Source organism: Lipophrys pholis (genome assembly GCF_963383615.2).
Source record: "Lipophrys pholis genome assembly, chromosome: 3".
Classification (NCBI taxonomy): Eukaryota; Metazoa; Chordata; class Actinopteri; order Blenniiformes; family Blenniidae; genus Lipophrys; species Lipophrys pholis.
The window spans coordinates 9,874,812-9,902,785 of record NC_137627.1 but is presented as its reverse complement, the minus strand read 5'-3'; the positions used below and the strand labels follow the sequence as shown (position 1 = coordinate 9,902,785).

General features: G+C 41.1%; 1 protein-coding gene across 2 annotated transcripts in view; it reads right to left on the bottom strand.

Annotated features, from left to right (window-relative positions):
* b3gat1a (beta-1,3-glucuronyltransferase 1 (glucuronosyltransferase P) a) overlaps nt 1-27,974 on the bottom strand; it is a 71,794-nt gene that overhangs the window by 8,278 nt on the left and 35,542 nt on the right. Inside the window, exons 2-6 of one of the 2 annotated variants that reach the window (XM_080459990.1) lie at nt 26,909-27,137; nt 8,398-8,574; nt 3,702-3,844; nt 1,990-2,061; nt 1,372-1,883 (exon numbers count right to left, since the gene is read on the bottom strand). In XM_080459990.1, the coding sequence (XP_080316116.1) occupies nt 1,372-1,883; nt 1,990-2,061; nt 3,702-3,813 (696 nt within the window). In that variant the 5' untranslated portion in view covers nt 3,814-3,844; nt 8,398-8,574; nt 26,909-27,137. The remainder of the gene's footprint in view (nt 1-1,371; nt 1,884-1,989; nt 2,062-3,701; nt 3,845-8,397; nt 8,575-26,908; nt 27,138-27,974) is intronic. The other variant, XM_080459991.1, reaches the window with a different exon arrangement.

The following is a 27,974-nucleotide window of genomic DNA, read 5'->3' as shown; positions in this document are numbered from 1 at the left end:
CGCTCTCCCTCCTTGTGATTCTCTCTCTGCCCCTTAGGGCCGTTACTCTGGCCCATAAATAGGCCTGTTGGAGGTGATGGAGGGCCTCAGAGGGAGACAGAGCACTTTGGCTGATTCCCAGAGAAAGGTAATGACAGGCCCCGTCAATACCTGGCGCTCCATTTACTACGGTCCCCGTCTGCACTACTAACAAGACTTGAGGCAAATACTCGGAGGACCTAGACCGTGTCTGCTCGGGTAATTCAACTGATGTCAAGATGGATGGCCTGAGATGTACTGATTACATGCCCAAACTTCTCACCAGCAGCTGCAGGTACCTTACTATGCCCACGAAGAGCTGAAAATGAAAGAAATAAAAAAATACATTTCTCCAAGTAAATGTGACTTTCTGGCCTGGTTCGGCCCCTCTTGCACTGCAGAGTTAAATTTATTCAGCCGATACTGAAATACATGATTAATCTATATTTACTAGAAGAAGAAAAACGACGTAAAAGGTAGATATTTTTGCAAGTGATGCAAATCAGAGACACAACTATTTTTTGATTGTGCAAATTCAATCAGCAATATGGTAATCCCGTGTGAAATAAATCACAGATCTTCGGCTCCTCTGATCGATTCCAGCCATTCATCTGTCAGCTGAATGACTCCTTAACTTTCAAACTTTTTTTTTAGCCTCAGTAAATCAGTAAATTACCCATCAGCTCTGCCCTTGGTTAGTGTTTCTCAAACTCAGGAGGACCATTAAAAAGATTGATGGTGGTAGAAAGTGAATGTGTCTTATGACTCTGGGCACTTTTGACAGACTAGTAAAACTGGTCAATTTTACATTCTGGTTCAAGCATTAGATGGTGGTGTATACATTTTGGAATAGTTCAGAGAAAACCTATTATCAGTATGTTATTCTTAATGAAATGTGATAAATGTGGAGTGCTCTTGATCACAAGTGTACCCGAGCTTTACAAATATGACACTGATTTAGCTTAATAAGCATTTGACCTACCATCATATGTTTTGTCATACTGACAGGCAAATACATTATTATGGTTTCCCTGCAGTAGTTTTTTTTTGTTTTGTTAACAAGACAAAAACCAAAATGAATTACTTAATTTCTGGCATTAGTCCACCATATTTGCCTTTGCTAGTGACTTCTCTCTACTTCACAGTGTTTCCTCCTTCCGTACATTGTTCCTGTTGTAATTATTAGAGCCACTAGAGGTCACTGTTGATCATACACTTCCTGCTATGAGTCCCTGTGTCTCAAAGGGTGCTAAACTAACAAGAAACTTTCATTTAATTTCAAATCATTTGGATTATCAATGGCCGTGACTGAAAAGACAGCAGGAGAGCAGGAGGGATGACATTAACACGCACCTCTTCAAACAGCTCCAGGCTGTATGTGTTGTCGTCGTCAGCAAAGTAGACGATTCCCGATTGGCTGCTGTTGGCGTTGAAGGTCTCCCTCAGCCACCGCAGGGCCAGATTTCTCTGCATGGTGCCTCTTGGGATTCTGGGATCTCGAGTGTCACCCCGCAGCTTATAGTTCCTGGGCGTTTCTACGTTGAGGTGGGTGTAGTTTAGCCCCGTTTCTCGGAGGAGCCGGGTGACGAGAGGCGTTCTCCTTTGGGAATCCTCCACCAGGATCCAGTGCAGGTTGGGTACATGGAGGAAGGTGTTCGCTAGCCGCGTCAGCTCCGCCTTCTGCACCGGTCGACTGTACGTGGGGGTGATGATGTGGATTGTAGGCAGCACATCTGACCAGGGTGGTGGTCGCGTATACACATACTCTGTCCTCACCACCTCCACTATGTCCTTATCTGAGGCACAGTATTCCTTGGAGTCCTGCGCCTGGCCACCCGCCTCCCTCTTGCCCTCGACGCCATCATCTGCAGATTCGGGGGATAAGAAAACATGTAAGGCATTAGTGCAACCTTGAATTGCCCTTTGTATATTTGCCTCAGGTGACTTAAACCCAATGGGGGTAAAGTGTACCTGAGAGCTGATGGTGGCGGACTGCAAGCCTCTCTGGAATGATAAAGATCTCTTTTACTAGGTGGTGACAGGCTGCAAAAAGCGAAAGCAGGCACCGTGAGAGGATAATACAGCTGATGGACAGAGAGACAGCGCAAGCGAGGGAGAAGAGCCCCGCTCGTCCCTCAATGTCGCCTTTGGGCATTTCTTTGTAAAAAAGAAAAATGTAGGGAAGTGAATCCAGTGGATATGCGCCTTTTCATGACCACACTCCACCACACTGCTCCCTCTACCTTTTCCCCCTCATTTCTTTTGCATGCTATGATACCTCCCTGCAGTCAACGCGGCAATGCCTTGCCGTATTTTGCTAGATTAAGGCAGCACAAGCCATGACATAAGATTGGACTCCAACACTGGTTGTTACAGAGGATAAGCACGGACGGGTACCAGGACATTTTGGTTGTAGATAACCCCGCAAAACAGGGTCAAGAATCTTGCTGCTTATTATTCTGCACTCAACCTCTGTAATGGCACCGAATGCTACTGGATTCAAATTTTTTCTTTAGATTTGCCTGGACAAGTGGATGAAAAATATGTGGAGTTTTTATAGAGAGTAGCAGTCATCCACTATTGCGTGTATGAGACCAGACTTAAACTTTTGGGTTGAAAAGCAATATCATGCAAGATAGCGGACAAGATAAATGTGTCATTGGTACAACCTCACATGCGGGTTTGTGTCAGGAAAAAGCCTGTTATGATCAAAATACATTTGGAATATGATTAGAAATACTTGAGGTTGTGTTTGTTTTTATCGTGCCATAGTTTTCATCAATGTTTGTGTATTTCTTTTGGGCTCCGGCACTATTCCAACCTCCAACATATATACCTTTTTGCTCTTTTTTCTGTCGAATGCAGATGAAGATTAAGCAATAAGATAACTACAGAAAACAAACAACTTCCAATTATTTATGCTGCGGTTTCCCCTGGATCATTTGCATAAACGTCTTTACTTGCACGCACGCATGCTTATGTGCATTCAAGACAATATAGGAAAAGGGCAAAGAAATTCTAATAATTAGCTGTCGCTGTCATTTGAGTTTGTTTATGCGGGAGCACGCTTGACATTTTCAACTGTTATTTTAGGGTTTCCAGTGATGATTGTGAGTCTTGGGAATAAAGATATGCAAAGTAAGTACTGCACTTGGAAGCATAAAATGTCTTAATGCTGAAAAAGATACATTAATTATTTGAATGAAATAAATAAAACAATATCTGAGATCATTTACTCTTGAATTCTTGAAATTGAGTTATTATGAAGACGCACGCAGTGCATTGCACCAAGAAGAAAATATGGATTGAAGTGCTATGATATATAAATGAATTAGCAGTGAAAAGACAGCGTTATGTACTATAGTGGGATGGTTATCGTAAACGTGTAGAATTAAATGAAAATTAGCTGTACAATTGAATTTATCCAGACAGACTGCCAATGACTGACTAGATGTATGAGAGTCGGTACAGTGTGTGATATTCTTCATCGAATACACAAACGGTCCACACTGATGAGGTTTACAGTGACTGGACAAGTGTTATCGAGTTCTGATGAGGCTTGTGGTCATTGCTGGTGAGTGCCTCTACACAAACGACCTGCTGTCTAAATCTGAAGAGCGGTGTTAGGTTCGAGGACCCTCTTCAGGCTTGATATATCCGGTGGAGTGCAGTGTGCTGCGTACCCTTGCGGATGGCGAGGAGTGGAGCTATAGCGCTTTGGTGCCAAACAGTGATGAGCAGAGTCCAGGGTAACACGATCAACACGATGGCCAGAATATCTCTTCTCTTCGGCATCTCCAGGATTGGTTATTTGGCTCGGCATTACCTGGACAGAAAGAGGGAAAGTGGGATGAGAGTGTTATCAATGTGCTTTCCATCGAGCAACTCCAAAAAAAAACCCCCAAAAAACATAGTGGATATCAATTCAACAAAAAATTTAGGCACTTTCACCAGACCCAAATATAAAAAACAAACAAAAAACAAATTAACTTTGCATAACTTCTCAAACATACATAAACCAAATAATTGTGCTGTAAAAGCTTAACATTATTGAGTAACGTAGCAGCATAGATAATACAGAACCTGACATTTTCCAACCTGGACAACATTGAAAATAAGCAGATGAAGACGGTACATTTGGTAATGCCAGTGAACAAATAAATAAAAGAGGAGGCAGCATTAAATACAGTGACATACTGTGCAGCGACCTGAAAAGAAGGAGGCCAGATCCACTGAAGGCGGTCATGGATGTACCCTCTGCCAACCCGATGAGCTCATCTCTGCCTCACTGAAGACGGGGTGGTGACTTCACGCCCAGGGTACAAACTATTCACTGACCAAATGGCAGGAAGCATGTCACCGCTGAAGCTCTACTGTTTGGCAAACGTGCCCTTCCCTCCAAATCTGAACATTTGGTTCAGCTCAGTGAGCCTTTGGAATACTGAATTGCTGCCTCAAAGACATGAGTCAGACATTAACTGAAGAAGTGTTGTTAGTAACATATATTTATGATTTTACCAGCAATGTGCGATGATTTAACATGCAGCTTTGCTATTTCTGCCTGAAAGCAAGGCACTTATGCTTTGTTTCCCGTTACTCATTTGTTGGCCTGTGGGAATATCTGAGTAAGTCCAGGTGGCTCTCGACTAAAGCCCTGCTCCCTCCAAGATGAGTCTCTAATATCCTGGATGAAAGCTGTGAAGCCGCAGTACTGAGGTCCTGCCATACACCTGCCCGACCCTATTCAAAGAAAACACTTGGAGGAGCTTCAATTCATATTGAAATCAGACAGATTTTGTCTATTAAAATGTTAAATTTTATCCATCTTCCATAGTGCTCTGTTAAACCGGCGGTCGCAGGCCATTGGAACTGATCCCGGCCGACTGGATAAAAGTTAAATTAAACTCAAACACATTTTTTTGGACTGTGGGAGGGAATATTAGTATCTGGAAAAAACAAAACCCCATGCATATACAGGGAGAACATGTATGCCTCACAACAATTCACCATCAAAACCATTTTAAAGCCGCTGTGACTTGTTTTGTCTTTATCTGTGATGGTAATTTGAATTGCTCTGTCGTGTCATGATCTGTTACAGTGATTCGCAACCTGGCGTCCTTCTCACCTTGTAGGGTCACAACAGATCACAGCAGGAATCTGCCATTTGCACAGTGGTCACCAGTTTTCTGAGACTGACATCCACATGCACTCACATTACACCTACAGGCCAATTGAGGGTCACCAATATACCTCAACTGCATGTTTTTGGACCATGCGAGCACCAGGAGAAAACCCCAAATATAGAAAACATGCAAATTGCAAACATCCACCAAGGCTTACCTTGGAAATATTTCACCATGAGGTATGAGTGCTAACCAAAATTGTAACGTCAAGTGAGCAAATTCAATTTTTTTAATGTTCAACTTTTTACTTTTTTATTTCATTTAAAAATATATATATTTCTTTTGATCAGGGCTCCACGGTGCAAATTGAATAAATACAAAAACAATCATATGATTTAGACGTTCGGCTGTGCAGTTACAGAAAATCAGCATATACATTATAAACAATAATGAGGAATATTCAGAAACACATTTTTAAGTAGGCTGATCCTGCACTCTCACTGGTTGTATCATGACAAAAGCCTCTTTGAAATACTGTTGAATATGTACTTCAGAATACTGTTCCTCAGTCGTTCTTCTGGCTTGTAACAATTGCAGCAGAGAAAAAGCTCCTCATTGGACAACTGTTGTTCAGTGGTACATTATAACCAATCGCTTTAACATACTGTACTGTATACTCTTTGGCCAAGTGAAACGTCCTAATGTGTCATTATGTGATATTAAAACAGACTTTTTCTGCCTCCGCATTTTATATAGAAGGATTTTTTTTTCATCCAACTACATTTCGTACAACAGCTTGCAAGATGTTTAGCTGCAACTTCATAAACCTTGAAAAATATCAATCTTGCAAAACCCCTTAAAATGTCTTCAAAACGGTTTAAAACGTTTCCCATATAAAAGTAGACTATTAGTCAGCCTGGTAGTTTTGCCTTGTTGTCATCTTTCAGGGTTTTTAATTCTATATCCACTCCCTGTTCTCCATTTTCTCATTTACATTGAATTTAGAGATGTGCTTGCCATTTCTCCCAGGGCCTGTCTCTGCTCGTATCTAATAGGCTCCTGGCACGGTGCCAAGTCTTTGCTAGAAAAAACAAAAATGCTGTTATTAAGGGATGTGCCCAATTAAACAAAGGAGAAAACAGACATAATGTGGCACAGGTGTTTAGTGCATTCATTTCAGTTTTACACATGAGGTAACAAGTCATCATGCTTCCCACAGTGATCTTGCTCCCACTGCTGGGGAAGGTGGCGGTATACCGAGGCTTAACGAAATTGTACATGCCAATTATGTTTATTGAGCTCTGTAAATAAATACACCATTACTGCTTAAGCTGGAGGTGTGAATATTTCAGACTCAAACTCATGACTGCTTTTTGCCAATGAAGATATTGGCACAGCTGTGTTTGTATTTGCTGTCTTCCACTTCAATGACAAGAGGGTTTACAATGAAGTCGTCTTCGGAAAATAACGGCGTGCGTGTTTATTCCTCCGATGCTGCAAAGCCTCACCCATACCTACATTCCAAGTTTTTGAAATTGAGAACATCCATTTATTTTTGCGGGTGTGCGTTCAACATCACTACATGGGAAATTGTACATAATTTATAACACTTTGTCCAATTTAGGGTAACATGCATCAGTCCGTCATACTGCAAACACTAAAAGGCTGACGGTCACCTACATCTATGGTCAACATAAGGTTTGTGGACTGTTAAAGAAATCAAAAGTACCCTGAGTGTTCAACACACATGGAGAAGATGCAAACTCCCCATTGAAAGAGCCCAAGCTGACATAAAACCAGGAATGTGTATACTTTAAAGCATGAATCTTTAGTTACTGCACAAACGCACGCACGCACACACACTCCAACACCGAGCATTTATCAGTCAGACAGTCTAAATTGTTTTTGCCAACATTTTAAGTGAAATAGATTTCTTGACCTTGTGAAAATGCCCTCGGTATTTAAAGTATCGCTTTGAGTTATGTTCATGATGATGGCTATCAGTTGATGGATGATTTAATTCAAGTACAGTCAGTCGGCGGCTGTTAGATTGAAAATAAAAAACACTCAGCCAGCTCTTATTGCACTGTGGTGTTGCAAAGTGAGACATTACTGGCTTACGAGACTCAAATAAATCCAGTCATCAAAATTTCATCTTGGTCATTAAGATGATTCAAACTATTGCTGCGTCCGTGCGTGAGTAAGACATTCACAGCCTTATAATTTATTTTGTTGGACCCATGAAACATTCTTGACTTTCAAGTCTGTTTGACCAATCCTGATGCAGAAGCAGCACACACCACTTAGACTACTTTACATTTTATTTGGGGTTAATTACAATGCAATATGGGAATACATTTTTATTTCTTTTACATTAGCAACAAAATAGATCATTTAACCAGTGGAGAGAACTACCCATAGAGGTACAAGCCCTAGATCAATGCAGTAAATTGATCATTTTCAGTACCAAAACGATGCTTATACTTATAGACACCCTTTGGTTTGAAATTTCAACGATTCTTATGTGATGTGGAGTAACTGACTTACACTTTTATCCCCACACAGGTTTTATTTCCACATACACATAGTGTGTGTATGTAAGTTTGTGAAAACAGTGCACATCAAACTCGCAACAATAACAGTATGTTCATTTATCCATCTAATAAGTGTTAAGGCTACTTTTCTTTTGCAATTAACACATGATATTGTGGGACAGAGGTGAAACTTAGGATTTTGCTCAGTTTTCTACTTTCCCTCTTGCGTTTTTACATAAAAAATAGCTGGATTCGGAAAAATTTGCAAATGTAAACAAGTAACTCAGCCTTGAAATATCCTTTGACAACTGCTGCACTATTTCAACGAGTGCTTTATAAAGGGTGACGAAAACAGAAGGCAACACAATGAAAATGACAGTATGCTTGATGATATGATATGTACAATGCGTTGAACGTGCATTATTCAAACACCAACTCACACTTAGTGTGAGTCGTACTTAAAAAGCATAGTATGAATACAGAGACTGCAGATTTCCCTCTATTTTACCTGTCCATTAAATGCTTTAATGCATAAAAGTTACTCGGATTTGCTGCAATCCACCACCTACACACAATTATACCAAGAGATGTGCTTCCCCATCACCAGGCTTATGCTTTCAGACTTTCGGAGGTGATATCACAGCCCAAAACTAGTTGGCAAGCGCTTGAATAACACCAATGCCACATTTCTGAAAACACGATATTATTCCACGAAGACTCACCCACAGTCAGAACTGGATCATGGCACCACCGGGGATGCACAGCTGCGCAGGCCACACTGCATACTGGATGGGCTACCTAGCGGTGATATCCTCCATGACACGTCAGCCGTCCATTCTCCTCTTTCTCTCTCACTCTGCCATGTCCACTCGCGCAGACGGGCAATGACGAGTCCAGTCCTGGAAGATGGGGACATTTTGTTGAGAATGATGCAACGGCAGCAGATTGTGACACCTCCTTTCTTTGTGTTTTCACAGCGTGTTCCTATGCCTCCCCCACAGCTTCTCCCACTCACATCAACATGAGACATTGAAGGTAAGTCACACAGGTTTAAAGCCGTTTGGACTGGGTCTCAAAAGGCATTCAAAAAGCCATGGACATATATACACCCGTGTGGCAGTGTGACATCTATTCATTATTCAACTTCAAAGAGCCTGGGCTGAAAGTGTGCCAGTATATTCAGGTGAGCCTTAATTTGGATCGACATCATGCAGGTTCACATGAGGAGTTCCTCCCCTGGTGGTTTACGACTGCTGCGCTTTTTCACAGCGCAGTTCTGCTTCTTAGAGAAATAGAGGTGGAGAGAATTACCTTATATATTGATATGTGATTTACTTAATTCATTACGGTCTGAATTGCACAGACGCAGACTCAGTTTTTGTTTCGACCCCACGTAATATGGCAACTGAGAGAGGGTTAGTCACAACTCCGATGCCTGCCAACAGTCTGAGGTGGGGGATGTTACAAAAATAAACTGGCATCATGTCTTATTCAAATACATCTGAGGGAGCGCTGCTTCTATGAAGGCTTATGCTTCACACAGACAGTCTGCATCAGCACCAGGACTTCACCAAGACTGTATTTTTAGAGGCTTTACGAAAGAAAATCATATAAGGTTTCGGGGAGTGAACAGCAGGAGTGCCAGAAACCTTTTTCTGAGGCAGATTGTTGTGTGTGGAAAAAAAAAAAAGAGGCAAATTGCTGGTGACCCAGTAATGCAGTGGGGGTTGTTTGTGCTGGATGTGCACAAAATTCCAACACGAGCTATTTTCACCAAGCCCTGATTTTCTGTCTAATTTTTCAAGCTGACAGATCTGAAGGCTGACATCACTTTGTGGAAGAAGAAGAATGAAAAGAGGAGTATAAATACTGCTCTTTATGTGTTAGTGTAGCTTGTGCAGTGTTTTCTTGCCACTGTACAAACGAAAAACAACAACAGCACCGATAGCAGCTTTCCAGTTGCTGTGAGGTACTGTCATGCATTCAACCTCGCAATGACAGTGTTGTCGTTGTGATTTCTGTGTAACACGGCGCTGTCTTCGACATAACGTCACCGAGCCATAAACAGAGGGAAACGCAAGTACAGTTCAACAATCTGCCAAAATTTCAGACCCTTCAACAGACCAGTGTGCCGTCTCAGTGCTAAACATTTTTGAAAGGAATCATCTGGAACAACAAACACACTGGGGAAGTGCTGCCAGCTGGAGGGAGCTGGAACTCATGACGCTATTGTGAGGAGGCTGCGAAGAGCTGAAAATGGCTGGTATTGTCACATGAATGTCATATGCATTCATTAAAAGTGCTGATTTCTCCTTTGGCAAAGAAGTTTATACATCTGAGCTGAGCTAGACACCAAGGATATTTAACTTGAAATATTTTCCTTCCAGTTTTTAAAACTGCTGCAAAAGGTCATCCACAGTTTTTAGTTTTTTTTTCTTTAATCCTGAACCACTTTTGCTTTTCCTCACACCTCTATGAATAATTGTGTTGTTTCTCCAGTCCAGTTATAATACCCTGACAGTCACTTCAAAAAGGAGAAATCGATGTGGGACTTTACGTGATGTGTTTATTGCCCATTGCTCATTTAATAGGCTCATCTCGGACAGAAATACAAGAGCTGCCAATCTGCGGCGGCTGAAACTGTGGTCTGATATGGTTACTGTCCAAGCTCCATTGCTTCTGCGGGAAACTCCAAGGTGTTGTGGGTGCATGCGGCTGTAAAACATACAACTGTTTCTATGGCAAACGTGGAATTATTAATCTTATTAATTAAAGAATGCAGCAGTCTTTATACGATACAATCCATTATTGTTGTCATTCATCCATGTCTACTGTATCTCTATATAATGCGAACAATATATGTTAATGGGTGAAGCTCTGGGCATCAATGAAGCAACGTCAAAAATACTGCACTACTTGTGAGAACTCAACCCTGCCCCCAATGCATAAAAGTGGAATTACCTCAATCTTACATCTTGAACTTTTGTTGAATACATTATGAAATGGTGGCATTCTTGAAAAGGGTGTAGCAAAATTACAAAAAAAAACCGAGTCATGTAAATAACAGTGAAGCACACGTCATAAGTCAGAAGATACATACATTCAGCTGAATTAAAACAAAAAAAACCACTCTGAATGAGTAGCCGTCTGGGAACCAAAAAGATCCAGCTTTTACTACTGAACTGAGCCAAATGATGTGGCTCATTAAAAGGAGCCGGAATTCCCATCACCAACCTCGACTGTGCGACATAGCAAGAATACAGAAAGTCGGTCCCACGCCGCAGACTGCCGCAGCCAATGGCACACAATGAGGCATGACAGCCTTTCACATCAGCACGAGTTAACCAGCTGTGAAGGGAACACCTGCCGCTGATTAATAAAGAATCACGGCAACAATGCCACATGTGCAAATTGTTGTGCTGATTGTTGAACTAACACCATTAACCCCAAAGAGGTGAAACGTGCAGGTGAAACATTGTGTTTCTCCAGTGGTTTTTACACGTGTCTTGTACTTGTCCTCTGTGACAGAATAATCAGGATGTGTACCTGTACCATGTTCTCACTTCGGCTCGGACTGCAGGTTACCTCACAACTTGATCTGTAATGTAATTTAGATTTTTTTGCGTGTTTGTTTTCCAAATGCATTTTTACAGTATTGATTTGTTTAAACCTCTTATAATGCACAACACCTTTGTTAAATCATATTCTGAGTGCATTTCAATTATTTGGAATATAAAGATATATGTTAAATGTTTCTGACAGTCATCAGGTCAATGGTGCTCTCATGACAAACCTGCTAATTTTCATAAATATGACAGATGCCTTCAGGGTGAAGGAAAATAGAAAGGCCGCATCCTCCTTCATCTCAAGCATCACAATCAAATCATTAAAAGAGGGCTATCTCACTCTCTCTCTCTCTCTCTCTCTCTCTCTCAAAGATTTGTAAAGCTGAGTCTTCAAAGACGATGCGGGGGCAACTTTCCAAGTTTGTAATCTGTCAGCCTCTGACTTCTGAGCTCCCCTCACCCCGAACATCTCCTATTTCCTGAGGACCAATAATAACACCCTCTTATCCTTGCTTGCTTTGCCGTGGCATCATTTTGATGTACTCCTCTCCGGTCCGCAGAGGAGAGAGGCTCTCCGGAGATTGTGTGTCCGTGTGTGTCCAATTGCTTGCTTTCGTCTGTGAATTCATCGGTCTCTGACCAACTTGTTGAAGCCTCAGAACACTTTTCAGGGATATCTGGAAAACCTTAGAAGACGCTGTAGATCATTATTGATGTTACTGTCACAGCGTACGGGACAAAAAAAAGAGAAAAGAAGCTAGCTTTGCCTGAAGGCGTCATTAAATGTGAACTTGGAAGCTGCAGGCATTGATTCAAGCTGGTTTAATTGCTTTTGAAGGACAGTAAGTCGGGAGCTGCTGATCTGTGTAGCCTTTCTCTGATGTTTCCTTTCTTACGCAAACCCGGTCTGTGATCAAAATGAACAGGACACAATGTAAATTAAAGCTTTTAGACGGGTTGTGCGGATAAATCCAAACTGACGTTTTACAATAATATGGCTATGAATACTGAGAAGATTCATTATCATCCACGATACATTTTCACTGGATTTTTTTTTCACTTGTGTACATCTAATATCTTGTGCACGAGCAACAATCCTCTCTGAGAAAAAATGTGAATACTACACAGATTCAATTTATTAAGTTTAACTTCACTAAGGGACCCAGTTTATATACAGTACTTGTTGAGATTGCTCCATAGCTTGGATGAGGAACTGATAGGAGGTGCCTCATTCGCGAAGTTGAAAAATGATTTTGTGCTTTGAAAACCAGAACTATCTCTTTTGTCTTTTGCTGACAAACTTGTTGAGTTCTTTCATTGGCAGTCAGGAAATTGATGACAAACTGTACGATGTTAAGTTGAAATCTTGAGCAGAGCTTGCAGTTATTTCACTTTTCAAAATGTAAAGAGGAGCAAAAGAAGTTTTTGAAACTATAATAGGCATTAAAACTATTCAGCATGGATTTTTCTCTGTTGAAATGATACGGTTGTAAAGACCTCTCGCAGCTCCCTCGGAGTCCTTGCTTATGCCACCATTTGTATTCTGGCCTTGGGTTCGCTGAAAGGTCACTGTAGTTTTGCGTTACGTGCCCCATCTATCCAATTCACACCTGTCAGGCAGTGAGCCTCTTCAAAATTTGATCCTCTCCACATGAAACAAGTTTCTGAATTGAGCAAAGCTAATAATAACTGTGAAGAGAAGGCAGCCACTGTATGAATAGTGCGACTGTGTAGAGTAAAACCAGCTGTGTTGTTCACAACTGTGCCCATTTCATTTCTAAAGAACTGGCAGTGTCTGTACAATCTGCAACTAATTCAGTAATAAGTAATCAATTTAGCCATCTGGAAACCTGACATGTCAGTTTTTGTCTTTTCCACAGCAAATGTTTGATTTAGGAAAGAAATTCTGAAGAATAAAGCATTAAGTACGGTTTCTAACACTTGATTTAGATAACCACGGCTGTTTTATTTGCAGCAGAATTTGAATAACCCATTAGCAAGGAGAATTGGCCCTGACTGATGGTCCCAGTGCACACGTGGTTCAGCTGTCTCAGCAATTGTAAAAGATTTAAGATCCCCCAGCCTTCAGGCAGGTCCTCTGTCTGCTGATAACCATGGGGGAAAGCCCACTGCAGCTTGCCTTTAACGTATTCTGACTAATTTATGGTCAAGCTCACCGAGGGCATATTTTCCAATGCTGGACCTGGCGGCAGGATGAGGCCTCTCGCAGTTCTCTGAGCGAAGCGAGAAGATCTGCTGAGGTTTCAACTCAGACCTGGACCTGCCATGTTGGGCCAGAACAGCTTGACTCCTATCAAAGAGGAGTCGAGGGAGATGTCACCGCAGGAAGACCGCGGGGAGACGCAGATGTAATAATAGCACTGACTCATAGTTACCTTTCATGGTCTTGTTCATAATTTATAAACACAATTCATTAGTATAGACAGTGCATGCCATGTAAGTGCATTTAAATCAAATCATAATTTCGGTCTCAGACTAAAGCGTCTGCAAGTTTAATGTACAAGAAATGAATATTGATACCACATTCATGGCTTTACAGTATACACAAAGCCAAAGCTTTGCCATGAACTTGTGCAACAAAAAGGCACAAGAAATACAAGGCTAAGACGAGTGAGCATCGCATAATGACGGGGATGTTTTTGATACAAGGAGAGCGGCACTGTCGACACAGCTTGCTGTCCTCCATTGTTATTAGTTTCTAAAGCAACTTGCTGCATGGAGAAGCCACTCTGTCAGGATGAAAGGCTAAGAGCTGCCTAAAACTGTCGTCAGCACTTCAAATAAGTAAAGATGAAATCTAGTTGGTGTGAAAGCACATCCATGTGTTATTTGAGGTGAGGATGACAACTGAGGCTCAGAGTGAAGGGAAGTCCAAGCAAGGATGGTAAGTTGAGTCGTCAAAAAGCTTCACCAGCTGTTTTCGATCAATCGAACATCAAACATCTTCTTAAGTCGTAGTTTGATTGACAACCAGTAAATCACACGACTACCATGCAGTTGTTTATGTCCCTCAAATCTTTTATTCTATTTTTATACGACACACTGTAAAACAACTTTAAATTACAAGATCAAAAATCACAACTACATTAATGCAGTATGTACGTGTCCATTCCTTTCACGCTGACAACCTTTTGTCATCCTAATCAAGCAGATTGAGTGCATAAACCAAATTGAGCTGCTTTCTCAATTTCTTTATTAAAATGTTTGATAAGAAGTCATTAAAAGGACTCAGCATCAGCGAAGCTATTTATAAAAATGAAACTCAATTTGTGTGCGAATTGAAGAAAACTAATGATTAAAAAAAATAAAGACAACCAAAGCTGTGAGAGTAATGGATGGCATGGTGTAAGGTTAGATTCCTCAAGCGTTTTAATGAGCACAAACTTGCTCAGTTAAATCTAAATGTATCCTGTTACAATACCTTCAAATATGAGACATTATAAAGTTCGACAATGATCAATACTTGCTAAAGAACAAAGCATGTGAGATGTGTGTTTGGTGGAAGTCATTTGAAGCCCATTCTTGATGTGTGAGAAATAACAGCCCTGTTTGATTTAGTGTATATATCATATTTATTTGATGTCTTTTCTTTGGTCTGACATGTGATGTATTTCATCATATTTAGGCTCCAGAAGTGATACATGGACCAGAGACCAGGTGGAGTCCACATTGGTCATAAAGAGGTGATTGAAAAACTCATCTTCCTTTGAAAATGACAAACACTTGCTCCAAACACTTGACAAACACTGCTCAACATGATTACATGAATGCAACATTACATGGCCAAGCCATCAAACGTAATGTCAGCCAACTTACGCACTTGCATTATAGAGGAAATCACACATCCACGGATGTCAACAGATGTTTCCCCACCGCAGTTATTAGGTTCTGGGTAACACTGTCAATTGCAAAATGTTCCCAGACCTTTGTGCTCCATCAAAATGACACAGAATATCCATCATGACGCGACGCTTTTGTCGACACTAAATCAATACATCACAACCTTTGGAGAGTCTTCAGGAATGATTCATTAATGTTCCCTTCAACCATTTCGGGAATAGAAAGAACACTGGGTCTTTTTTCCTCATTAAAGCGTTTTTTTTGTGTGCAGGGGAAGGCATTGATTTCAACTACATGTGACATGTCTTGCACTGTGAACAGGCTCATTATGCCTTGGCATAAGGTCAAAGGTTAGTAGAGAGAGCTACTGGATTCATTAGCTAATTAAAGCCCGCTTCCTGTGAGGGGATTTTAGGCGTTGGAGTCTCCATTGCACCTTCCTGCTCTCAGACTTCAACAAGCTCGATCTACTCAGTCCCTTAATGAGGTGTAGACCATGGATCCCTGTAATGAAAGGCTCCCCAATGCCAAAATCTACCAATTATATGCCCTTGTGGAGGGAAAATACATATAATTATGAATGTGATCATCACTAATTAAACCTGGGGGATTGAGCTCAATGCAGCGACAGCGAGCATAGCTCGTAGTGTTGTTTGAAGGAGGAAGTGAAAGGTGTAAATAAAGAAATAAAAGTCACAAGTGACAGCTTACTTCACAATAAAGGCTTGCTATAATATTGCTTCTTGGAGGAAAAATCTGAAAGCGCTCAAATATTCAATTTACATTGTAACATCTTTATATTCATTATTTCTTTCAGCGTTTATCTGCTTCAGCCATGAGTCAGAGTCAGTGACTTTCTGAGGATGATGGTATGCAAAATGACATGCTGGGACACCAGAGGCCTCAGGTTGGAGAGAGCAGCAGCTCCATGACCAACATGAGGGAAGTGGGAGGCTCCGAGGTGTCAAATAGCCGCATGTGTGAATAGAGAAGTGTGAGCAGAAAAGTATTGGAGGACAGCATGCCCGCTCAGCACAACCTTCCTTTTGATATGTAAAGGGTTGTAAAGATATTTCTCATCAGGAGGCACATGGACCTGACACATAACAATTATGTTATGCCCATTCATATTTTGTCATAATTATGTAATTAGTCAGAATGCCCCTGTTTGAAGGTTCTCTTTAAAATTATGTCATTAGCTTTGAACTTATGAGTAAAACACAGCCCCCAGGGGAGATTTAATAGGTTGTGATTAATTCAATACATTTGGTAATGAGTGCATTTATTATTATTATTATTATTATTATTATTATTATTATTATTATTATTATTATTATTATTATTATTATTATTATTATTATTATTATTATTATTATTATTATTGTCATCCTAACCATGCATATAAAATTGTTTATGCTTTATGCAATGTAGTTTTAAAACTAGTGAGCTCCTAAAACACTCATGTATGGTGTACAGGCACAGATGTACTAAAGGTTGAATACATGCTGTAGTGCAGATTACATGATTGTTATGTAGTATATAGAGAATTACTCTGCATCAGTTGGTAATCTAACATTCTACATGTCTTCAATACCACCATAAAAGCACTGACATTTAAAAAAAATGTGGTAAAATGTCAAATAAGCAGAGATGTTGGATGCATGCCTGATCAAGTCAAGGTACACCTTTGATATTTGAACCTAAACTTTTATTTTTGGCACTCTTTCGGGTGTCTCAAATCACAATAAATTATTATTAGTAGTAGTCGTAGTGGTCTTAGTAGTCCTTCCACTCTGCGCATTTAGCTCTAAATTAAGATTCACGTTGAGGCCACCCAAATGTGACAACGACAGAAGATGGACAGTGACTCTGCACCAACAACACAGTTTCAAAATGGATGACTGTCAGTTCATGGAGACATACATGTACTATACAGAAGCAAAAGATTGTACTGAAGAGATGACAGATTCAAGTTAAACTGAAAGTAATGACAGCTATGGTGTCTGTATCTAACAAGTAGATGGTATGTGATATGGATCAAGCTGTATGGGAGCACCACACACCTAGTTTTAACAATTCAAAATATTATTTTACTACATATAACTTTTTTAAAACACTTGCATTACTCATTTTTGGAAGGAATGCTTGATAGAACAGATGGCTATACTTTTGTGTTAGTCCACATCATCTGATATGCATCATTACCAGTGAATACGAGTGTTAAACCTTCTGAGACTCCTGTCCTAATTAGGAGAACATACATAAGATCTGTCTTTTACACTCTCTAATAGCGAAACACCACAAAGATGTAAGTAAACCAACAGAAATCAACTTAACTAACGCCAAACTAAAAAGAAATAATGAGGCTCAGCTGCCTGCCAACTTCACAGATTTAAAGTAACACTGGTAGATCTCAGTAGGCCACTCTGCACTCTGTCATATAGGTCAATTGTTTTGCAAGCTCGTGACAGCCAAGTTTGAATAATTGGTAGTACAGGTAACTTAAGAATATGTGCAATACAACTTTGTTGAATACATAGTTGTTTGAATAGCAAATGTATTGCCACTATTATATTTCTTACCATAAAGACTTACATTACTACATTACAACTGTGAAGTGGCTCCTGTACACTACTCCTGCAGCCTAAACTTCTTCCCTGTTTCTCTTGTGGAGCACAACAGTTTGCATAAACATGACCTTCTGACATAATAGTTGGTGCATTTTGGCTTCTCAGAGGTATTATTATGGATGCTTCATGATCTGATGATGTTAAAATAGGTTGAGTTACTGGGATCTAAATCAGATATGTAATGCATATCTTTACCCTATTCTGTATTGTGATGTTCTATCAAAATCTGCAGTTATAAGTCCATTTATATTATCTTGACACATACCAGGAGAAGGTATTTTCTGCCGTGGCCTGTATTGTGCACACAGCTACGCATTTGCAGTCACACTCTAACACAGAGACACTTCACAGCCAGCGTGACTTCCCTTCCCACCTAATAGTGATCAATAGCCTGTAGGATAAAGGAAAGGAAACCTTGCTGTATCTGTCGCAGTACTGAACCACGGGGCCCCGATGTGGGGGCGGCTGAGGAATACCTGTGTAGGGTCGGCCCAGTGTCTGTAATGAGCCCCCTTGGGGCTGCGACATTATATGTGGAAATGGTTCCAATTAGGCCACCCAGCTGTAAAGTGTCCAGGAGGGAAGGGTTGGACAGTAACAAAGTTAGAGAGGGGTTATGAATGGGACTGAGCTACAATCAGGTGTTATGAGCTGCATTCGATCACTGTCCGCTGCTTGTGAACGTCTGCGGCTATTGTAAGGTTGTTTTCTTTTTCCCTTAGTAAATCAGGCCCCATAAGTCCGAAAACAGCCGTGGTTCTCTCAGACCTCATGTGACACTTGCTAACAGATGGCATGTAGGTCACCAACCAAGAATAAAACCATGACAGACATCACACTCCCAACAGTATTCATATGAGAGTTTAGTGTGCGTCAGGTCTTGTTCACGTGAGAAAAACATGCCGGAAACTGTAGACATTCCGTTTTTGTCATTCAATTGGATCACTCAGCCAAGATAAGTTAAATAAAACAAATGTGGGAGCTAAGCTGTCATGTTGTGAAAGTTTGATGTTTGTACAGCACAGAAAATATTTTACATTTTTATCATGAAATCCTCAACAGAAAAAAAAAAAAAAAGGCATTGGAAACCAGCTGAGGAAATGCCTCTCATCACATTTACAGCAGCAACTCTGCTGACAAAGAAAATCATAAATAATGCAAACATTTTCTTTCTAGAGGCTGTAAATCAAGTTGCACATCTATTATCCTAAACTCCTCCAAATATTCTGTGCAGACATGCACTTATAGTTCCACATTCACATTTGCACCATTTTCATTCATGCAGAGCCCTGGTGGGTCACATCCATTTTGTTTTGAATAAATCCCTCCAAACTCATGTGAAGGCACAGTAATCTCATGTTTCAGTGACTCCCACTACATGATATTTATTTTCATTTTATTCAACCTGTTCATCCCATCGGGGACATGAGACCACACTACATGATTCAAGATGCCAATTAATTCATACCACATTAGAAAAACATCTCAATCTGCCCTTGATGATCATTAGTATCATATTTTCAGTGAAGCCTTGTTTTTTTCTTTCTTTTAAGAACAAGGGCAAAATTATAACTCATGAATCTCGTGACTTCATATGGTTGACACATCATTATATGAGTTTGATGAATGCATCTAATGAAGTTAGACCAACACGCCGATTTTGCACTTTGCCCTTTGGTAAAAGATGAGTGCACACATTAAGCAAGACAAAAGGTCACTGGCTTAGCGCAATCATCCATTTGGCTATTTGGCTGTAATTATATCATGCTCTCTTGAATTATGCGCTTCATCATTGTGCCAGCAATATTCCAAAGTGAATTATTGAGGACGGTCGCGACATATGCTCTCCACAGTCTCATTGTATAGTTTCATGTCCAGTTTTCTCATTGCTACTCTTTGTAATGGATGACTTCACATGAGAAATAAGAAAATCTTTCCAGGAGCAAAGTCGGCAATGAGGAAGAAATATTTCAACAAAAGGGATCATGGCCTCCTTTAAATATCTCCAAAGCAGATTGTTAATGTGATTTTGAGGAGGATGAGCTCTCCTTTCCTTTCTCAGGCTCAATTTGTCTTCAGCATTTAGAAGCGCCGGTGAGCAAAGCAATGACCCTCTCTCCCTGAAATGGTGTTGCACTATGGAATAACGTCTGTTTGAGAGTCGGAAAAGGATTTTCATCGTCTCACTATTGATCAGCCTCTTTGTCCAATTCACACTGACGCAGATAGATTTTATATGCAGCTCTGAATAGAGGCGAAACCGAGAACTCAAGTCACACTGAAACGCACGACACAGCTTCTGCAAATCGCTTTGTGTGAGTGTGTGTGTGTCTGTGTGTGTGTGTTTCTGTGTGTGTGCGTGCGTGCGTGCATGTGTTTGTTTGGTCATGGATGGCAGGCTCAGAACATTCAAATGTCGCTGTTCATTATCACCCTCACTGCCTTGATCGTGTTCCATGATAAAATCAGAGAACAACTATTAATCTCAATATAAGCAGTTGTTTGTTTCTCTGCCTGCTTTCCTGCATCCACACATAAAATCTGCAGACGATGACTAACAAAAACCATTTAGCAGTATTGCGGTTGCAGGAATAATTTCAAAAATCACCGTGATTGATCTCAACAGGAGGCAGCGCCGCTGCAGACGAAAAGGAAATGATTGGGCCAAAGGTACTGCAGATCAGGAGCTGCTTTTGCCACGATTTGTTGTCAATTCAAAGTAAATCAAGACTATTTTCATGTCCATAAAAAATTGACTCGTCCTCACTGAAAAAGAAACCCCAAATAAAAAAAACTTCAAGTCTCAGCAGATCTGAAGCAGAACCGTAATGAAGTACCTTCATGTGGCTCACTCATTCAGCCAACTCATCAGTGTCCTCACTGCCGCATTTTCTCTATTTAGGCGTGTGTGTGTGTGTGTGTGTGTGTGTGTGTGTGTGTGTGTGTGTGTGTGTGTGTGTGTGTGTGTGTGTGTGTGTGTGTGTGTGTGTGTGTGTGTGTTTCTCTACTCGTCCTGTGAAGGACTGCTGACCTGGACAGGGTGTACTCTGCCCTTTGCTTAATTAACCGGGATTAGCTTCGGTGTCCCCCAAGCCTCAATTGAATAAAAGTGGATAGATGGAATTACACCATTGTTTCTTTTCCCCCCACAGTTCACTGCCAGCTTTAAATATTTAGTGTCTTGTAACCTGCAATAACTGCTGCTTCCAGCGTCTGTCTCTGATTGATACAACCTGGACGGGGACATGTGCTTTCTCATGGCACATACACATGCACTGATGGTGGTGTGATTGGCTCCGAGGTGATTTGGAGTTCTATAAAGCCCTTAGGCCATCTCGCTTTGTTCGTGCACGTGACTTTTCGTGACTGTAAGACTGTGTATGTGTGTGGTGTGTGTATGTGTGAGGGGCGATTTCATCAGACAAATCAACACCAACTTGTACAATTCCCCAAGACCTTGCTGAGTCTTGGAACAGTCTGAGTTATCTAATCTTGCAGGAGCTCAGTCTGTGCAGGTACCATCCAGTGCTGCAGCCAGCTGGCTTGTGGATAAGTCCTAAAATGTCCACGACACTGAGGTAGTTATTTGGGTCCGGTTGGTTGAGGTGAAATAGAGTTGTTGCTGCGTTGAACTCTCAGCGATCTATTCTGCTCATTACAGCTTTTTTTGTTTGTTTTGTTTTCATGCTTCTCGTGATTTGGCGTTTGTATGCATGCACCGTGGATGCATTTGCTCTGTGAATGCTTTACACCACAGAACCAGGTTGTTGTTGTGCTCTGAATAATTCAGTATCTAACAAACAGACTTTTAGAGACATTTCTCATGATAACAATAAAATTGCAAACAGTTGCATCACAGCACAACATATTTTACTCTTAACCTTGCAGTACCACATTATTCTTGTTGGAGGAATCGGTGTTCTTGTACATTTGTGCCACAATTTGTCTCCCTGCCTCGGCTGTTGCAAATTGTTATTGTACTCAGTGCCTTCACCTGTTCTTATGAGATAGCCTGAGAGATTTAAAAAAGCTTTTTTCATAATGTGGTTTGCGCGCTTTATGTGCTTATGGCGGAAAAGGCGATTCAAGCTATAGAAATCTGTTCGCAAGTGGTTAATTGTAAAGATCTGAATCTAAAAACTAAGAGGTGACAAAGAAATAACAAGGACTCGTCGAAAACCACAAAAGCTCATTCACAAAGCATTTTCATGACATAATTTTTAGCTCCGCCATTTGTATGCTCACTCACCTTCTAAGAATTAGCAACACTGCCAAAGGCACAAGTGTAATTGTAGTGTAGGTGCTAGAAGCAAGTAAATATTGATGTATTTAAGAGCTTACTAAAACCACCAAATGCATGTGTTATTATCTTTGAACTGCTCATTTCCCCCTGCGTGTAAGTAATCACATATAATGATTGTGTGTCATGCTTGGAATTGCATCATTAATCTGGGAATGACGCAGCTGCTAATGCTCCAAAATTGAAATGAGAAAACGCAGACTGTGGAATTTCTGCATCGCAGGTTTGTGTCAGTACAGAACAAAGACCTCATGCGACATGAGGGCATCAGAAAGGCTTCAAAGAGATGATTGTAGATTTGGTAGAACAACGATGATGTGCAATGCCCTCCAAATATTCAGATTAGCTCAAGCAGGCTAAAATCTAAGAAAAATTATGATCTTTGGCAGTCGAATATTCTTACTTCATTATTTATGTTAGCCTTTTCTTTTGTCGCGCAGAACCCTCGGCCTGTAGCATGTTTATCATCCTGGGCCAGAGGATGACACAAGATGCAACAACAGAATGAGAAATGCACTTACTGTTAATAATAATGTCTCGAGGCGGGATACAGAAAATGATGGGCCTATTCTAAATCTGTGCTGCAGCCTCAGGTCAGGACGTACAGTACTGTAATCTTTTCTAAACATACACTGTGCTGTTTTGTGTATGCTCGGCTGTTTAAACACTGGTTGTGTGCCTCCGTTTCAGAAGATTAGTCTGAATGCTGCAGCTGTGATAAAGACAGAGGTAGATTAACACTCGCAGTGCACCCACCGGGGTTCTGGCAAAACTCTATGATCATAGCGGGCGCTGAACTCCACAGGACATCAGCAGTACAATTATGTAACAACACGATATGAAGAGGTCAGCTTGTTCAAAATTAAATATGTATATATATATATATATATTGCAAGTTATCTACATTGACAAAATATGAACAAGTAGATCAGCAGTAAACTAAGAAATAATTTTCATATTTCAGATGTATTATGATATTATATCACTTGGGCTGCATGGTTCAGCAGGTTACCTGTCTCTCACCTTATAGTGAGAAAAGTTTGATTTGGCGCCTCGGGTCTCACTCTGTGGAGTTTGCATGTTCTCTCAGTTGGGTCCACGGCTACCCCCTATGATCTAAAGACCTTCAAGTTAGGTTAATTGGTAACTCTGACCTGCCTCTAGGTGTGACGGCGTAATAGTCTGCCACTCTGTGTTTTTCCTCTGATGGACTGGTGAAATTTCCCAAATGTGTCAAGGTCTGCTGCAATCAGCTTTACCCCCAAGTGACCCTAAGATATAAGGTAGATGGATGGATGAAAACAATTGTTTCACCCTGCTTATTTTCAAAAATAACATCCAAACTAAGTATCTTTTATTTTCATAATAGATCATCATGTCAATTGTCCCCCCCAAACATTATATATACAGTGCGTGCGTGTGTGTGTGTGTGTGTGTGTGTGTGTGTGTGTGTGTATATATATATATATATATATATTCCATGAAAAATGATATGAAATCATCTGTCAGTGACTCAATGCAGTAGTAAAGGCAGAAGGAAACGATGCTCCATAATATTCTTTATGTGTGGGTGGCTTGCTTGAACATCTCCAAATTCTCCTTTCACCCTCGCCCCTTTTTTCTCTTGTGAATCTCCTCCTTTCTCGCACAGTCATTCTTCTCCATCAATCTACAGCCTCCTTTCCTCGTCCTCTTCTTCCATTTATCTATCTCTTTTTCTTTTTTCATTTTTTATTTTTTTTTTACTGGCTCTCTCTGGGGGTGGCTGTGTCTCTGTGGCCCTATGCAGTTCTGCAAAGGACATCCTCTCAGTTTAATTCAAGTCAACCCGGGCCTCCCGGTGCTCCAAGACGCAGCATGTGTGACAGCTCTACAGAGAGAGCCAGAAGGAAGAGACAAGTCTCATCTGCATATACGTGCGTGTGCTTGCACACGAGCGCGTGCGTGCGCGCTGTTACACCATGTGCTGGTGTTTAGACGGTGTGCTGGTGTCTGCGTGTGGAAGTGGCAGTGCGTTCCAGCCAGGCATCTTTCAACATTTCCCTGCAGACAGAAAGAGTTCATTTCACCCTGGCAGCAATCATGGCCGTCTATAAATCTATGATGAGAGGCTGCTATGTTGATTAGTTGGTGCTAATGCAGCTCAAACCAATTAAAGGGGCTGGGAGTGTTATCTAAATCATTACATAACATATGCTACTTTCCCTAAGCTTGGTGGAGTGACAGTAAATAAAACCTTGTTATCATGTTGAAGCCACACATGACCAAATAGCCTCAGTGGCAGCAATTTACTCCATTCCAGCGCAGTAGATTTAACTGCAGTGTAAAAGCCAGCACAAAACCATGGACTGCTTCCTCAACCTGTCCTCTTCTTAATAAATGTTAAAAATGGAGGATAAGTTACATCACTCCTGTATTGAATTCCATGAGCCTGTAAGGTAGTGCAGGTAGCTGTTGAGAAACCTCCCGAGTACCGTACATCTGTGAGCTTCTTCCGGCAGGCTACGCGAATACATGAATACATGTGCAGTCAAACCTCTGCAATTACATAATTGCAGATGATGCACAGACATGGTGGTAAACGTCAGACACTCAGCAATCTGCAGTCTCACTGGTGCCTTCTGCCTTCTGACAAAAATAATACTCTCTACCAACGAAAACAACACAATCAGCAATTCCAATAGTCAGCTTTATTTGCATTCTGCGGCAGCCTTACTGTTCACTTGCTGCAGATAAGTGCATTGCAATCACCGTGAGGTTGATAAGCAACTCCGTTATAGATAATAGTGGGATTCACTCAGCTATGCACCCACTGGTCTGCTTGCAAAAAGAAAGACACAATCAAGATACGTCTTGCTTCGTTTCCACGTCTTGCTGTTAGTTTGACGGCACCTATTGATCGGTGGAGTTCAACATGGTTTGTAAATCAAATAAATACAGTCATCCCAATTATTTCAATTAAGACGACAAACATCCTTGAATTATATTGTAGGTGTGTTTGGCTGTTTGATTCTTCGCTGTTAGATGTTTTCAATGTTACTCTGGGTGCACACAAAAGAAAAGATCACGTGAGGTTATTGAATGTGTGTGTGTGACTGCTCAGGGTAAAAATCAGTGTGGAGAAAGATCATCATACCGTAAATCATTTAGATTCATACTGTTTTTCTGTGTCTCTCTGACAGTGTTGTCTAAATCTGTCCAATTTGCCTTGATAAATAGAAGCTGCCTCGTATAGAACTGCTATGTGAACAGTTTCACGCACCAAATGGTAAGATGTCAACTATGACAAGTTAAGCCAAGCAGAGGACGTGACAGCATTTTCACTGCTTGAAACAAAATGAAAACCTGCGCTGTATTTGTAATATATGGTAAATGTGAATCCACTTGGACCAAGTTCAAGTTTGCGGACTTCAGCCAATCACGGCTGGGTCTGGCGATTGGCAGGGACTACTCTGTGGACGTTGTCAATAGGGCTCACAAAGAGGGGAACAACCACACACACACACACACACACACACACACACACGCACACATTTTTGGGATGTTAGGTCCCATAAAAATAACTGTACCACTGCTTTTTTATACTTTCTCAGACAAAATGTGAACAAAAAACAAAACCATTGCATTGTCATATGAAATTTGACAAGTCACACAAATACAATTATTTATATAAGCATATCCAAGAACTCTAATGATAATATGCTTTTTAAATAATCTTTTTTTTTTAAACGCTTGATTCTTTTTTTTTTTTTTTACACTAAATTCTTTCCTTTGAGTGAATGTCCTTTTTTCTTAAATCAAAAAACTTATGTCTGTATACTTTGTATTCCAGTTAATTATTTGGAGTATTGTGTAGCCCTGCACAGTGTTGCGGTCCTATGGCACTCTGGTTTATGTAGGTCCTATTGATTCATGCTCGGACCCTCCTTATTTCAGCAGTTTGTCTGCACTGTGCAAAAAGCAATATGAGAATATACTGTAAAGTTTAGATCCATCTTACCCCGGGGTGGAAATGAAGATATTTTTCTGTAGACGCTGCAGTGAAGATACGGCACAGCCTACGAGCGATTTCACAGCTAAACCTGCCTCGCTCTTTTCTCCATCCTCACCTTTCTTTCTAATCATCTGCTGCCCCCACACCTTAGGATTATTTCCTCTGCTTTGTCATCAGTGGCACTGGCTGCCGAGCTCTCACACCTTTACTTTCCCATCCCGCTCCCCCTCCCCAACCTTCCTCCTCTGCCGCCCTGCTCTGAGCCTACATATATATCAGCCGCTAATAATATCAGAGGCCAAGGGGATCGAAGACAGCAGAGGTAAGTGGATCTGTCAGATCATTTTGCCCCTGTCCTCTCCCTAATTCCCCTCCTGGATTTTCTTGGTGAAAATGTAACTTCTATTAGACAAGAAACAGGACAGAAAGAAGGAAGACCTGCTGGGAGAGTCAGATCGACATCAAGAAAGATGGTGGTTGAAGGTACCCTCACCCCCCCCCCCCCCCCCCTCCTCCATTTACCTTTAACACATACTTAGTTTCTGAGAGTTTTAATTTGAGCTCTTTTTTTTTTTTTAAGATGATGGAATTGCTGTGTGTTCTTGGCCAATATGACAGAGGAAAGAAACAAAGCAGAGTTTTCCAGGTCAGCCATTCAGTCTATCCACACACAACACATGGATAAATGTGATCTAATATACAGTAGATTCCATATACATCTCTGCATGATTTTTTCCCCACATTGTTTATTCTGTTCATAAAATCCAGATTTTATATATTTTTTTGCTCTACTTGGAAAAAAAAGTTGAATGGGTATCGATGCCTCGGTCAGTTGTATGGAATTGTGTTCCCTCACAACAATGAAAACAATGCTATACTCACAAGCAGAGACGCTGCCCGTCCCCAGCGAGCCCGGCCCCTCCTCCGATGTATCTCCTTCCTTTTTCTGCGTTTGTCTTGCTGGAAACCGTCACAATCTTTTTGCCTCGAACTTGGCCTTTAATTGGTTTGTGTTTTTGCAGAGCAGAGACGGGTGCGACTTGAGGTGGTCAAACACGGTGGGACACGCGTCCAGACTCCCCCGACAGTTTCATGTACTCAGGGCCGGTCCCTGGAGAAACAAGAGCACGAGAGACGTGAGTAAGAATGGGCTTCTCTTCCAAATACAATGAGGGGCATTGAAGGAAAGGGGGAATGAGCAGGGTTGGCAGCTGGGAGGAGAGGCTGCCGTACTCTAACAGCCAATGGGTCATTCACAGTTCCACAGTGACAGATTTTCTGTTTGCATCTGGGCAGCTGTCAGGAAAAATAATCATTTTGTGTCTCCATTGGTCGGTTGGGTTACATGCTGTTTGACAGACAGAAAATTGATGAGGATTTAGTTGTTTGTTTTCTTTTGTCTTCCTGGGGCGTGTCTTCATGGAGATCACCTCAGCGGGACAAATATCTGTGATTGTTTTATTCATTTACATTTCTTGAAAAAAAAAAAATCAAAACCTCTTTTGACCGCAAAACATCCATTAAACGGCGAAACATGGCCAGGTGCAAAGCTAAACAATAATTTGACAACTTATTCAGCTAATCAGCTATTAATAACCGCCTTACTCTTATGCATGTCCTCTGGGGAGCATCATTTCAAAATGTCCATTTAGAAGAAATGAGACACGCACACCAGCTGCACTTCTCACTCACTCCACCACAATTCCTCTGCATGATTCCCTGAGCTACCGCTCTCCATTATTGATGAGACTTCCTCTGTCGGCCTCATCTGCCACAGCGTCGACTGTATTTGCCCGCAGGCAGCCGTTGTGGTTGTAAAAGGGGGACCAGCTGATGCTCTACCAGGAGAGAAAGAAATAATACAAGGGTTGGGGCATTAGCAGTCTATTGACGGGACGCCATCCAGCGGGCATGCCATGTTTGCAGGTTTGTTATTGGCTTGATCTAA